Raw genomic sequence first — 16,093 nt, forward strand, 5'->3', positions numbered from 1 at the left:
TATACCTGCAATAATCTCCTAAACAAATAAATGTGATAAATACGATTTGATTTGATTTGAATAACACCACATCGTTTTATTTGCAACTGAAAGGACTGTAGATTACACTTAAAAATGGCTAGTTTTGCTAATGTATTTTCAAAATGTATAAAAGAGCACAGACAGACAGTCATTGTTGCAAACCTTCCAGTGCACCCAGGAGTACTGTACTCCCAACCCTCTGATTGTCGTCTGGGTCTCTTGTCTGGTTACTGGTCACTGTCTGTCACTGATGGCTGGTGTGGGAGAGGCATGGTCCTTCACACAGTCCGTCCACCTTCACCCATGACTGTCCAACTCCATATGAGCAGGTGCCTGGCCATCTCTCCCAGACACCCCCATCTCTCTCTAGTGGATATAAAGTATTTATCTTCTGAACAACCTGATAATTGCAGCACTGTTCACAGCCCTAGATGGACTATGTTTCCATTGGCAACTTTAATATGTTATTTCCTTATCTAGCTGAATAAGCAAGACTCCCTTGGTAAACATTAACAGTTAGATACAATGCCCACTGCCCCCTGAGCAGATTCAGAGGTACTTGACCCTTTTATGTGGTGTTATTTTAGTTATGCTTAAAGGTACAATGTAACAGTCCACTTTGAGTATACATACATTAAAGAATGTGGTTAAGTTGTAGGCTACTCTTTAACTGTATTCTCATTCACTGGCCTCTCTCTACTTGATGGGCCCTTGCTCTGAAATCACATTTTAAACCAATGTGGGGGAGGAAGAGAGCCACACTGACATTACATTGCATTGGGAAAATGTAGGCCTGTGGGAGAGTGAGAATAGGTCGAGTGATCTGACTTTACTGGTCTGACGGGTAGGTCTGGTGGGGGTGTATACTAAATGTCAGAGACATGATGGGTGTGGTGAGAGACACATAAACAGATAGAGGAGAGTTAGCCATTAAAGAGAGGGAGAGCGAGAGGAATACAGGAGTGGTTAAAACAAACCAGTGTTGTTGCTTCCCATCAAGGAGCTGATCATCTTTTTTTATAACAGCAATCAACACCAAGAGAACCATTTGGACCCATAGCTTCCTCTGACCATCAGTGACCTACGGTGATTTAGCCGTGTGTGTGTGTGGATCAGGATACCCACATGAGGACAGGCTGACATTGACAGCTCTCACTCCTCTGAGAACCAACAGTAACTAGTTGCTAAGCTCTAAGGGTCTGAGAGAGATGGCTGAGCACTCCAAGATTGAACTCTTCATCAAGGTAAGAGTCAGAATCCTAACCTGCCTCCAATGGAGACTTTAATAGGCCTACTGTATTTTGAACTTTAGTCCTGTTTTAGAACAACATGTTGTACATTTTAGTTCCGGAAACAGCGTACACCAAGGATTGAATACATATTTGTTCATACATATGTAGGATCTTAATTTGAGCCAGTTTGCTACAGCAGGAAAGGAATCCTGAAGCAACAGGAAATAGGAATTATGATGTGGATTGTAAAAAAAAATTGACATTTTTGTAGGGGTTGATAAAAAAAATTCGTATGGGAAATCAAGTCCAAAATGTAAAAGTGGAAATTACAAACGTCAGAAGCCTTTTTAAACCTCAAATACATTACACATTTTAAATGTCTTGCATTGCAGGAAAGTTCTCCAGCAAAAGGGTGATCCTTACATCTGTAAATATACAGTGGGGAGAACAAGTATTTGATACACTGCCGATTTTGCAGGTTTTCCTACTTACAAAGCATGTAGAGGTCTGTAATTTTTATCATAGGTACACAAAAATCCAGAAAATCACATTGTATGATTTTTAAGTAATTCATTTGCATTTTATTGTATGACATAAGTATTTGATCACCTACCAACCAGTAAGAATTCCGGCTCTCACAGACCTATTCGTTTTTCTTAAAGAAAACCTCCTGTTCTCCACTCATTACCTGTATTAACTGCACCTGTTTGAACTCGTTACCTGTATAAAAGACACCTGTCCACACACTCAATCAAACAGACTCCAACCTCTCCACAATGGCCAAACCATAGAGCTGTGTAAGGACTTCAGGGATAAAATTGTAGACCTGCACAAGGCTGGGATGGGCTACAGGACAATAGGCAAGCAGCTTGGTGAGAAGGCAACAACTGTTGGCGCAATTATTAGAAAATTGAAGAAGTTCAAGATGACTGTCAATCACCCTCGGTCTGGGGCTCCATGCAAGATCTCACCTCGTGGGGCATCAATGATCATGAGGAAGGTGAGGGATCAGCCCAGAACTACACGGCAGGACCTGGTCAATGACCCGAGGAGAGCTGGGACCACAGTCTCAAAGAAAACCATTAGTAACTCACTACTATGGATTAAAATCCTGCAGCGCACGCAAGGTCCCCCTGCTCAAGCCAGCGCATGTCCAGGCCTGTCTGAAGTTTGCCAATGACCACCTGGATGATCCAGAGGAGGAATGGGAGAAGGTCATGTGGTCTGATGAGACAAAAATATAGCTTTTTGGTCTAAACTCCACTCGCCGTGTTTGGAGGAAGAAGAAGGATGAGTACAACCCCAAGAACACCATCCCAACCGTGAAGCATGGAGGTGGAAACATCATTCTTTGCGGATGCTTTTCTGCAAAGGGGACAGGACGACTGCACCGTATTGAGGGGAGGATGGATGGGGCCATGTATCGCGAGATCTTGGCCAACAACCTCCTTCCCTCAGTAAGAGCATTGAAGATGGGTCGTGGCTGGGTCTTCCAGCATGACAACGACCCGAAACACACAGCCAGGGCAACTAAGGAGTGGCTCCGTAAGAAGCATCTCAAGGTCCTGTAGTGGCCTAGCCAGTCTCCAGACCTGAACCCAATAGAAAATCTTTGGAGGGAGCTGAAAGTCCGTATTGCCCAGCGACAGCCCCGAAACCTGAAGGATCTGGAGAAGGTCTGTATGGAGGAGTGGGCCAAAATCCCTGCTGCAATGTGTGCATACCTGGTCAAGCCCTACAGGAAACGTATGATCTCTGTAACTGAAAACAAAGGTTTCTGTACCAAATATTAAGTTCTGCTTTTGTGATGTATCAAATACTTATGTCATGCAATAAAATGCAAATTAATTACTTAAAAATCATACAATGTGATTTTCTGGATTTTTGTTTTAGATTCCGTCTCTCACAGTTGAAGTGTACCTATGATACAAATTACAGACCTCTACATGCTTTGTAAGTAGGAAAGCCTGCAAAATCGGCAGTGTATCAAATACTTGTTCTCCCCACTGTACATAATAGAAAAGCAAACATTTTATCATATGTCAGTCCAGCTGTATTTGTAAGTCACATGGCTAGTTGCTATAACTACAAGAAAATTAGCATGTGGTAAGCATTCAGCTATATTGTGGAAAATAAAAACACTGATTTGAAAAGGTTGTTTTTAGATGGAGCAATGTAACCTCTTAGTAAAAGCTTGTTGTTTACATTATATCCGGTACAGTTACTGAGTATCGGTGTGTTTCTGTGAGAAGCCAGGTCAGGTGAACAGAAACTGATAAGAGGCTTGTCCAGTTTGGAGGCTTTATCCCCTGCTGCTGAAAATGCCTCAGCTTCCTCACATTCCAATGACTCAGTTATGTTGATTCTCAAAGATTACATCATAGGATGTACATGTGTTGTAAAAAGTGCTATATAAATAAAAATGTAAGACTTTACATTACTGTGTCCTTATTACAGTGTAATTACGTTAGTAAGTAAAGTGTAGAAAGTACTATAGCAATTCATTGTCTTTGTTACACTGTACTGACATTATGAAACAATTGTAAAAAAAAAAAAAAAAACGAATTACTGACTGATTGAAGAGACAATTTTATTCTGTCCATTTTCCTTCTCTATCGCACACCCCTCCACCCGATAGGCCAGTGATGATGGGGAGAGTGTGGGGAACTGTCCCTTCTGTCAGCGACTCTTTATGATCCTCTGGCTGAAGGGGGCCAACTTCACCCTCACCACAGTAGACATGAAAAGGTATATATGTGGCTTTCACTCTCACGCACATACACTCTCCACAATGATGCACTTAAAGCAACAGTTCAATCCATCCAAGCCAGGCATGAATCTAAGAGCTTGTCCAAACATGTCCAGGTATCCTCAAAAGTAATTGGTAACAACTACTTATGAACTGCTAATGCTGATAGAAGAACTAGAGGATTGTGTGTGATAGATGAAGTGTGCAGTTGAGGGATTTTCTCCCTCATGTGTTTCATCTGGTCCCCTTGCTGTCAGGGCTCCAGAAGTGCTGAAGGACCTGGCCCCGGGCTCTCAGCCCCCGTTCCTCATCTTCGGCGAGGAGGTGCGCACCGACACCAACAAGATCGAGGAGTTCCTAGAGGAGGCACTGGCTCCGCCACAGTGAGTGTGTGATGAACTTCAACAGGCATAAATGCATGCACACACACATACATACACACACACACACACACACACACACACACACACATAGACACACTCCAAATGAGACAAGTACTTAATAAATAACTGTTTATTACAGGGCAATTAACCTCTTTGCAGTCAAATGTATCCTCCACTGGCTCTACTAACTCAGAAAGCTGAGAGCTAATGGCAATACATTTCCAGGTACCCCAAGTTGTGCTGTCGCTACAAGGAGTCCAACGGTGCTGGAGATGACATCTTCCACAAGTTCTCTGCATACATCAAGAACCCTAACCCTGGACTCAACGATAGTAAGAGCCCCTCCTTGTTTTGAAGTCACTGAGTCATTGAAACAGTATGTACTGTATTACAGTGATCGTAGTTCCAGTTTTTTATGAGGCTTTCCTGCTTCTCAGTGCTTGAGATGAAGTTTCTGAAGAGCCTGATGAAGTTGGATCAGTACCTGCTGACGCCACTCCTACACGAGCTGGACCAAAACCCAGACGCCCCCCGGTCCTCGCGGCACTATCTGGACGGGAACTCACTCAGTCTAGCTGACTGCAACCTGCTGCCCAAGCTCAACATAGTCAAGGTTATCAGATCAAGCGTTCCAGGAACTCATAGACCACACCACCTTTGCTAGTGTCATCTATTGTACTTTCCTCTATTCTGCTCCTCTCTGTTGGAACCATTTCAATCTCTATCAAGAAGGGCAAAGGTGTATTCCTTGTAGTTATAGGTGTACTCAGATGTGTAGCTATGGTTTAAATAATGATAATTGGGCTTTTTATTAGTCTGTATGACTGCATACTACAAGTACCACTAGCACCACTGTGCTACTAGTAAACAGATGAAAATGTTGTTCAATGTTGTTCAGTGTGTGTCTGTCATGTTGACTCCCTATCCCCCTCTCTTGCTCACCACAGGTGGTGTGTAGGAAGTACCGTGACTTTGAGATCCCTGTGGCTCTGACCGGTCTGACCCGCTACCTGACCAAGGCCTACCAGCAGGATGAGTTCCGCTATACCTGCCCCAAGGACTCCGAGATCCTACTGGCCTACCACTCGGTGGCCAAATACCTCAACAAGTAGATCAGGAGAGAAGGAGGGGGAGAGAGGGGGGCAAGGAGAGAGATAGAGAAAGAGAGAGAGGGAGGGGGGGCAGACAGGGTAAAAGAGGAGTCGAAGAAGGTGTGTTTAGACGAGAAGAAATATAAAAGGGGAAAGAGGGCTATGAAGCGATGATTTATGATTTATGTGTAGAGGACCAGAAAAATAAGCCTGCTGCCTATGCCTCAGAACGAGGCATGTCTGTCCTCTGTCAGTAACATATTTGTGAATAATGCTGTGTGTACAGGGTGAAGGTCTGCTCATTAATGTACTATTACAATGTGTGTGCAATACAATTCTGCGCTGCCTGTTTAGGTTCTGTAGATATTTGCATGCCTTGAATTATGGTCAACTGTTAAAATGTTAATTTTAATGATCTTTCAATGTATTTTATGTTCACTTTGAAAACCTAGCAATGTGCACACTTTGTCTGGCAATTGTAAGGATCTGGATTTTCTATCCCTGAGAGACAAAGAGAAAGCATTATGTCAAATGCCAAGTAAACAAAGATAAATGGGGTACTATTGTATGTGGATTGAAAGGTTTTTCATTTACTGAAATGTGCTATATTGAAATTACTATCAGAGCCAGGCCCAGATAAATATTATTCCGAGTAGGCCTAAACCTCATTTTAATTGGTTTATTTAAAAGTGTTTGGCTTGCAACCTGTTTTCATTGCTGTGGGTGGAATCATAAAATGAGAATGGTCATTCTCATTCTATGTGTCACGTCTCCTCCCGTTGCTCCCCTCCGGCGCTCTGATTCGCCAGTCTACTGAACCACCGGTCTAAGCGCACCACCTCGACAACACCGGAATGGAAACACAACGCACCCTAATCACCTCCAGTGCACCTGCACCTCATCATCTCATCACCACCCCTATTTAGCCCTGGACTGTTCCTTATAATGTTGTGTGTGATTGTTTAGCTTCGTGTCGTGTACTCTATCTTTGTTATTTCTCTTTGTCATTGTTAAGTAAACCTTGACCTTGTTAATTCCTGCGTCTGCGTCCTGCCTCTTCGTATACTCAGAACTCGTCACACTATGGGTGGAATAATCATTACATCACAAAGACATAGTTTTGTTTTGTTTTTGATATTGTTTGTTTTTGGTCAGGGTTGGAGAGTAACAGATTACAAAAAAAACTGTAATCATTTATGTTACCAGCAATAATATTGCAATCAGATTACAGTTACTTTTGAAGAACTAGATGATTACTTATTGGATTACTTTTCAATTCAGAAAGGATGATTGTGAACAAAATACAAAAGACACCTTTCTGTTTTCTCAATGACATTCAATTCAGCATTGAAAATAGGCACATTTAAGTTTGTTCCACCTGAACAAGTCTGACCACAAGTCAGAGACCACTATGATGACACACCATATGCATTTGATGGATCCTTTTTGTCTTCTTCTAATGCCTCTTAAAGGGAAAGTTATCCAAAATGAACGGAAGATAATCAGGGAAGTTACTGAATTTGAGTAATCCAAAAGTTATGTTACTGATTACAATTTTGGACAGGTAACTGTAACGGATTACATTTAGAAAGTAACTTACCTACCCAACCATGGTTTTGGTTCAAACAGAATACAGTCCATAGATACAGTTGAAACTCGTTTTTCTACCACTCCACACATTTCTTGTTAACAAACTATAGCTTTGGCAAGTCAGTTAGGACATCTACTTTGTGCATGACACAAGTAATTTTTCCAACAATTGTTTACAGGCAGATTATTTCACTTATAATTCACTGTATCACAATTCCAGTGGGTCAGAATTTTACATACTGTTTGGCCATAATGACCATCGTCATGTTTGGAGGAAAAAGGGGGTTGCTTGCAAGCCGAAGAACACCATCCCAACTGTGAAGCACGAGGGTGGCAGCATCATGCCGTGGGTGTGCTTTGCTGCAGGAGGGACTGGTGCACTTCAAAAAATTGATGGCATTATGAGGAAGGACAATTATGTGGATATATTGAAGCAACATCTCAAGACATCAGTGAGGAAGTTAAAGCTTGGTCGCAAATGGGTCTTCCAAATGGACAATGACCCCAAGCATACTTCCAAAGTTGTGGCAAAATGGCTTAAGGACAACAAAGTCAAGGTATTGGAGTGGCCATCACAAAGCCATTACCTCAATCCTATAGAACATTTGTGGGCAGAACTGAAAAAGCGTGTGTGAGCAAGGAGGCCTACAAACCTGACTCAGTTACACCAGCTCTGTCAGGAGGAATGGGCCAAAATTCACCCAACTTATTGTGGGAAGCTTGTGGAAGGCTACCCGAAACGTTTGACCCAAGTTAAACAATTGAAAGGCAATGCTACCAAATACTAATTGAGTGTATGTAAACTTCTGACCCACTGGGAATGTGATGAAAGAAATAAAAGCTGAAATAAATCACTCTCTCTACTATTATTCTGACATTTCACATTCTTAAAATAAAGTGGTGATCCTAACTGACCTAAGACAGGGGATTTTTACTTGGATTAAATGTCAGGAATTGTGAAAAACTGGGTTTAAATGTATTTGGCTAAGGTTTATGTAAACTTCCGACTTAAACTGTATATTATCTATGATACAGACAGTCAGTTCAGTGGAAGAAACAATGAACTTATCTCTTATCTTTTACAAGATAATCACTTTGATCAGAGAGGGAGATGGAAAGGAAAAAATAGGAAAAACAGATTGTCAATACCAAACCAGTCAGAGATAGAGAGCGATGGAGAGGAGAAAAAACTGAGACAGGAGAAAAAGATGAAGAGAGGCAAAAGACAAAGAGAGGATTGATTGAATGAAAAGACAGAGAGAGCTAGAAAAAGCAATGGAGAGAACAAGAGAGAGTAGGCCTACAAGACAAAAATGAGAGGAGGATGGTAGCTAAACAGGAAATTGATCAAGAGAAATGAAAGCGAATGAAACATAATGAGTCAGAGATAGAAAGACAGACAGCACTGCCGGTGCAAAAAATTGCAAGAGCAGTACAATAAGATCAAGAAAATAAAGAAAGTGGAAAGAAATTGAGGGCCAGAAACAGATGGAAAGAGAGAAGGAAGAAAGATAGGAAGAGATTGAAACTAATGGAATGGAGAGACAGACAAAAGAGGAGATGAGGACAGAAGCGAGTGAGGAGGAAGATGTCGGTGGAAACATAATTGAAGAAAAGAACAAGACAGACAAAAGTACAGTGGCTTGCGAAAGTATTCACCCCCCTTGGCATTTTTCCTATTTTGTTGCCTTACAACCTGGAATTAAAATAGATTTTTTGGGGGTTTGTATCATTTGATTTACACAACATACCTACCACTTTGAAGATGCAAAATATGTTTTATTGTGAAACAAACAAGAAATAAGACTAAAAAAAATAAAAAATTGAGCATGCATAACTGTTCACCCCCACAAAGTCAATACTTTGTAGAGACACCTTTTGCAGCAATTACAGCTGCAAGTGTCTTGGGGTATGTCTCTATAAGATTGGCACATCTAGCCACTGGGATTTTTGCCCATTCTTCAAGGCAAAACTGCTCCAGCTCCTTCAAGTTGGATGGGTTCCGCTGGTGTACAGCAATCTTTAAGTCATACCACAGATTCTCAATTGGATTGAGGTCTGTGCTTTGACTAGGCCATTCCAAGACATTTAAATGTTCCCCCTCGAGTGTTGCTTTAGCAGTATGCTTAGGGTCATTGTCCTGCTGGAAGGTGAACCTCCGTCCCACTCGCAAATCTCTGGAAGACTGAAACAGGTTTCCCTCAAGAATCTACCTGTATTTAGCGCCATCCATCATTCCTTCAATTCTGACCAGTTTCCCAGTCCCTGACGATGAAAAACATCCCCACAGAATGATGATGCCACCACCATGCTTCACTGTGGGGATGGTGTTCTCGGGGTGATGAGAGGTGTTGGGTTTGCGCCAGACATAGCGTTTTCCTTGATGGCCAAAAAGCTCAATTTTTTTGTCTCATCTGACCAGAGTATCTTCTTCCATATGTTTGGGGAGTCTCCCACATGCCTTTTGGTGAACACCAAACATGTTTGCTTATTTTTCTCTTTAAGCAATGGCTTTTTTCTGGCCACTCTTCCATAAAGCCCTGCTCTGTGGAGTGTATGGCTTAAAGTGGTCCTATGGACAGATACTCCAACCTCCGCTGTGGAGCTTTGCAGCTCCTTCATGGTTATCTTTGGTCTCTTTGTTGCCTCTCTGATTAATGCCGTCCTTGCCTGGTCCGTGAGTTTTGGTGGGCGGCCCTCTCTTGGCAGGTTTGTTGTGGTGCCATATTCTTTCTATTTTTTTATAATGGATTTAATGGTGCTCCGTGGGATGTTCAAAGTTTCAGATTTTTTTTTATAACCCAACCCTGATCTTGTACTTCTCCACAACTTTGTCCCTGACCTGTTTGGAGAGCTCCTTGGTCTTCATGGTGCCGCTTGCTTGGTGGTGCCTCTTGCGTAGTGGTGTTGCAGACTCTGGGGCCTTTCAGAACTGGTGTATATATACTGAGCTCATGTGACAGATCATGTGACACTTAGATTGCACACAGGTGGACTTTATTTAACTAATTATGTGACTTCTGAAGGTAATTGGTTGCACCAGATCTTATTTAGGGGCTTCATAGCAAAGGGGATGAATACATATGCACACACCACTTTTCAGGTATTTATTTTAGAGAAATTTTTGAAACAAGTTATTTTTTTCCTTTCACTTCACCAATTTGGACTATTTTGTGTATGTCCATTACATGAAATCCAAATTTAAAATACATTTAAATTACAGCTTGTAATGTAACTGTCACGATCGTCAGGGAGAGACCAATGCGCAGCGTGATGAACGAACATGATACTTTATTTAATTAAAGTGCACACACGAAACAACAAAACAATAAACGACTCGTGAAGTCCACGGTAACAATGACCGACACGGAACAAGAACCCACAAACACAAAAGGAAAACAGACAGTATAAATATGGCTCCCAATCAGAGACAACCAGCCAACAGCTGACACTCGTTGCCTCTGATTGGGAGTCACTCAGGCCAACATAGAAATACACAACCTAGAACCCCCAACATAGAAATAGAACACATAGAATGAACACACCCTGGCTCAACATATAGAGTCCCAGAGCCAGGGTGTGACAGTACCCCCCCCTAAAGGCGCGGACTGCGACCGCGCCTCAATAAGAGCAAAACAGGGGAGGGCTGGGTGGGCATACCTCCTCGGCGGCGGTTCTGGCTCCGGCCTTGCCCACCACCCTCCAATACTCCCCCCATAGCGCCCCTGGTCCGGTCTGGCCCCGCTGGCTGGAGCTGACCTGAACGTAGCAGGAACGGGCTAGCTTCAGCTCCGTTGTGGAGCAGTTGAGCGGTACCTGATTTGGCACCGATGACCCAGGCACGGGTTGTGCCCGGACTGACGACGCCGCACCCCTGGCTTGGTGCGTGAGGCAGGAACGGACCGGACCGGGCTGACGGTGCGCACCCCTGGCTTGGTGCGTGGAGCAGCAACGGGCCGGACCGGGCTGACGATACGCACCCCTGGCTTGGTGCGTGGAGCCGAACGGGCCTCACCGGACTGACGACTCGCACCCCTGGCTTGGTGCGTGGAGCAGCAACGGGCCGGACCGGGCTGACGATGCGCACCCCTGGCTTGGTGCGTGGAGCCGGAACGGGCTTTACCGGGCTGACGACTCGCACCCCTGGCTTGGTGCGAGTAGCAGGAACGGGCTGGACCAGGCTGACGACTCGCACCCCTGGCTTGGTGCGAGTAGCAGGAACGTTCTGGACCAGGCTGACGACTCGCACCCCTGGCTTGGTGCGAGTGGCAGGAACAGGCCGGGCCGGGCTGGCGACTCGCACCCCTGGCTTGGTGCGAGTGGCAGGAACAGGCCGGGCCGGGCTGGCGACGCGCACCGTAGGCTTGGTGCGAGTGGCAGGAACAGGCCGGTCCGGGCTGGCGACGCACACCGTAGGCTTGGTGCGAGTGGCAGGAACAGGCCGGGCCGGGCTGGCGACGCGCACCGTATACTTGGTGCGAGTGGCAGGAACAGGCCGGGCCGGGCTGGCGACGCGCACCGTAGACTTGGTGCGTGGAGCAGGGACAGGCCGGGCCGGGCTGGCGACGCACCCCGTAGGCTTGGTGCGTGGAGCAGGAACAGGCCGGGCTGGGCTGGCGACGCACCCCGTAGGCTTGGTGCGTGGAGCAGGGACAGGCCGGGCTGGGCTGGCGACGCACCCCGTAGGCTTGGTGCGTGGAGCAGGGACAGGCCGGGCTGGGCTGGCGACGCACCCCGTAGGCTTGGTGCGTGGAGCAGGGACAGGCCGGGCTGGGCTGGCGACGCACACCGTAGGCTTGGTGCGTGGAGCAGGGACAGGCCGGACTGGGCTGGCGACGCACACCGTAGGCTTGGTGCGTGGAGCAGGGACAGGCCGAACCGGGCTGTGGAGACGGATAGGAGACCTGGAGTGAAGAGCGGCCACAACCCGTCCTGGCTGAATGCCTACCCTCACACACTCTGTGTGAGGCATCCGCACAGGACGTACAGGGCTGTGTACCCGTACTGGCATAACAGCACGTGACACTGGAGCAGGATATCCGGGACCGCGGAGAGGCATTGGAGACCACTAGCGTTGAGCCGGCACACTCCGTCCTGGCTGCATACCCCCCTTCGCACGACACGTGCGGGGTGCTCGCACAGGACGTACAGGACTATGCCGGCCCACTCGTGGCACAGTACGCCGCTCCGCATACCGCGGAACCCGCCCCGTCCCATGCTGCCATGCCTGAGTACGGGAAGTTGGTTCCGCTCTCCATCCAGGCTCCGCCAACCTGCCTTCTGGCCCCCTTAACCCGGTGGCCTCCTCTCCAAATCGCCCTGTGGCAGCCTCCTGCTGCCCAGCCGCCCATGCCGTGTGCCCCCCCCTAAATTTTTTTTGGGGTTGCCTCTCGTCCGTCCGACGATGGCACTGCTGACGCCGCTGCTCCTCTCTCGCCAGGGCCTTAATCCTAGCCCAAGGTCCCTTGCCCCCGAGCATGTCCTCCCAGGACCACGATTTGCCCACCTGGGCCATCGCCAGCCTCTCCATCTCCTTTCCTGGCACTTCCTCCCATGTCCAGTCTGCCTGCTCCTGGACACGCTGCTTGGTCCTTTTATGGTGGGTTCTTCTGTCACGATCGTCAGGGAGAGACCAATGCGCAGCGTGATGAACGAACATGATACTTTATTTAATTAAAGTGCACACACGAAACAACAAAACAATAAACGACTCGTGAAGTCCACGGTAACAATGACCGACACGGAACAAGAACCCACAAACACAAAAGGAAAACAGACAGTATAAATATGGCTCCCAATCAGAGACAACCTCCAACAGCTGACACTCGTTGCCTCTGATTGGGAGTCACTCAGGCCAACATAGAAATACACAACCTAGAACCCCCAACATAGAAATAGAACACATAGAATGAACACACCCTGGCTCAACATATAGAGTCCCAGAGCCAGGGTGTGACAGTAACAAAATAGGAAAAACGCCAAGGGGGGTGAATACTTTTCCAAGGCACTGTATCAGGAGGTGAATCTTCAACTGGGGAAATACTAAGGTCAAAGAAAGATACCGACGAAAAACGGAGAGGACCTTTCAGAGGGAAAGGGAGGAAGGTGATAATATAAGTGCATTCGGAAAGTATTCAGACCCCTTGACTTTTTCCACATTTTGTTACATTACAGCCTTATTCTAAAATTTATTAAATAGATTTTTGTTCTCATCAGTCTACACACAATACCCCATAATGACAAAGCAGAAACAGGATTTAATATATTTTTGCACATGTATTAAAAATAAGAAACTGAAATATCACATTTACACAAATATTCAGACCCTTTACTCAGTAGTTTGTTGAAGCACCCTTGACAGCGATTACAGCCTCGAGTCTTCTTGCGTATGACGCTACAAGCTTGGCACACCTGTATTTGCCGAGTTTCTCCCATTCTTCTCCACAGATCCTCTCAAGCTCTGTCAGGTTGGATGGGGAACATCGCTGCACAGTTATTTTCAGGTCTCTCCAGAGATGTTCGATCGGGTTCAAGTCCAGGCTCTGGCTGGGCCTACTCAAGGACATTCAGAGACTTGTCAGGAAGCCACTCCTGCGTTCTCTTGGCTGTGTGCTTAGGGTCGTTGTCCTGTTGGAAGATTAACCTTCGCCCCAGTCTGAGGCCCTGAGCACTCTGGAGCAGGTTTTCATCAAGGATCTCTCTGTACTTTGCTCCGTTCATGTTTGCCTCGATCCTGACTAGTCTTCCAGTCCCAGCAGCTGAAAAACATCCCCACAGCATGATGCTGCCACCACCATGCTTTACCGTAGGGATGGTGCCAGGATTCCTCCAGACATGACGCTTGGCATTCAGGCCAAAGAGTTCAATCTTGGTTTCATCAGACCAGAGAATCTTGTTTCTCGTGGTTTGAGAGTCCTTTAGGTGCCTTTTGGATTACAAAAGTGCTGAACAAATACTGATATTGACTACGTCCGATTTAGCTCGCTCATTAATGTCTTAATCGAAATTCAGGAAAGCCTCTTATCCGCTCATCGTTCCCTTAAACCATAGTTTGGACATTTCAATTGTCAGTAGAAACCACATTTGTTTAAGCAAGTCAGCCATATCAGCTATGTTTTTAAAAAAGGCAGTAAATGAGGCTAAATGAACTGTTTCGCTGCCAGTCAAGGCGCCGCTGATAGTCAGGTGTAGTGGTGGTAAGGATTCACTCCATGGTGCTGAAAAGAAAGCTCTGCTGTTGGGACAGCTTTATGTAGGTCCTAACAGTTTGTGGGCACCGTTTGTCACCGTTATAGTGCAATTCATGTATTGTTTAGTGTTGTGTTGTGTAGTGGCATTGCTAGCATGCATCTAAAACATATTTTTTTTAGTTTGCCACACCAAGGTTTACATGCTAAAATCTACACTGCCACCAAGTGGGTTAGCCCTCTTGGTGCGATGCATAGGGTGCTTGCCTTGAGACCAGGGGTTCGCTTCCCTACCCCGCCGTTCGCTACAATACCATTGATAGCCTACAGTACTTTCTTTCCATTAGGTACCTTGGTAGGTGGTCTTGGATCCTTTTGTTTCAAAGTACATTTGTTTAATACCAAGAAACACTCAGTGTGACCCTGATTTAGCCCACTACATGTGAAAACACAAAATCTTACTCATCATTCTACGTGCTCAATCACATAATCCTTAATGTATACTAGGCTACGTCACTTTTGTTTTGAGACTATTTCGCTGTGTGTTTTTAACAGGGCAACTGGTTCACGCCAGAGAAGCAGACCGGTTCCAAAACTAATGCAATCACCTTTCACCCGGCGCAAACTGCTCCCGTCGGGGTAATCCGGGCTAGATTGGCAGCAGCAGGGATTGGCTAGTGATGTAAATGTGTAGTGGGACCGCCAGGAGTTAGGAGGATATATATATATTTTTCAAATGGTTCATACTGGACAAGAAAGAGCGCAAAAGCGAGTCCAGAAAGTTCTGAACTATCTAGCTAAGTAGTTCAATTGCCAACTCGTACATGTCTTGGGGTTTAGCTATATTTGGTTGGACTTTGTGTGGCATGTCTGGAGCTCCGATTGATTCTGACTGTTAGCAACGTTTGCTTTTCTGCTTAGCCCTGGTTTTACTAGTCGCTGTACAGTTGTGGTCAAAAGTTTTGAGAATGACACAAGTATTGGTCTTCACAAAGTTTGCTGTTTCAGTGTTTTTAGATATTTTTGTCAGATGTTACTATGGTATACTGAAGTATAATTACAAGCATTCCATAAGTGTCAAAGGCTTTTATTGACAATTACATTAAGTTTATGCAAAGAGTCAAGATTTGCAGTGTTGACCCTTCTTTTTCAAGACCTCTGCAATCCGCCCCGGGAATACTGTCAATTAACGTCTGGGCCACATCCTGACTGATGGCAGCCCATTCTTGCATAATCAATGCTTGGAGTTTGTGGGTTTTTGTTTGTCCACCCGCCTCTTGAGGATTGACCACAAATTCTCAATGGGATTAAGGTCTGGGGAGTTTCCTGGCCATGGACCCAAAATGTCGATGTTTTGTTCCCCGAGCCACTTAGTTATCACTTTCACTGAATCAACTTTAGGAGACGGTCCTGGCGCTTCCTGGACTTTCTTGGGCACCCTGAAGCCTTCTTCACAATAATTAAACCTCTCTCCTTGAAGTTCTTGATGATCTGATAAATGGTTGATTTAGGTGCAATCTTACTAGCAGCAATATCCTTGCCTGTGAAGCCCTTTTTGTGCAAACCAATGATGACGGCACGTGTTTCCTTGCAGGTAACCATGGTTAACAGAGGAAGAACAATGATTTCAAGCACCACCCTCCTTTTAAAGCTTCCAGTCAACACTCACCTGTGTTAACGAGAGAATCACTGACATGATGTCAGCTGGTCCTTTTGTGGCAGGGCTGAAATGCAGTGGAAATGTTTTTTGGGGATTAAGTTCATTTTCATGGCAAAGAGGAACTTTGCAATTAATTGCAATTCATCTGATCACTCTTCATAACATTCTGGAGTATATGCA

General features: G+C 45.4%; 1 protein-coding gene across 1 annotated transcript; it reads left to right on the forward strand.

The window, feature by feature from the left end:
- Positions 1-952: 952 nt before the first annotated feature.
- LOC121583339 (chloride intracellular channel protein 4-like) lies at positions 953-6,396 on the forward strand. The gene is made up of 6 exons (XM_041899518.2): positions 953-1,265; positions 3,892-4,001; positions 4,260-4,385; positions 4,611-4,717; positions 4,823-4,998; positions 5,333-6,396. The coding sequence occupies exons 1-6, from the start codon at positions 1,230-1,232 to the stop codon at positions 5,495-5,497; spliced, it is 720 nt and encodes a 239-aa protein (XP_041755452.2). The 5' UTR covers positions 953-1,229; the 3' UTR covers positions 5,498-6,396.
- Positions 6,397-16,093: the final 9,697 nt, after the last annotated feature.

Source organism: Coregonus clupeaformis, chromosome 15, assembly GCF_020615455.1.
Source record: "Coregonus clupeaformis isolate EN_2021a chromosome 15, ASM2061545v1, whole genome shotgun sequence".
Lineage (NCBI taxonomy): Eukaryota > Metazoa > Chordata > Actinopteri > Salmoniformes > Salmonidae > Coregonus > Coregonus clupeaformis.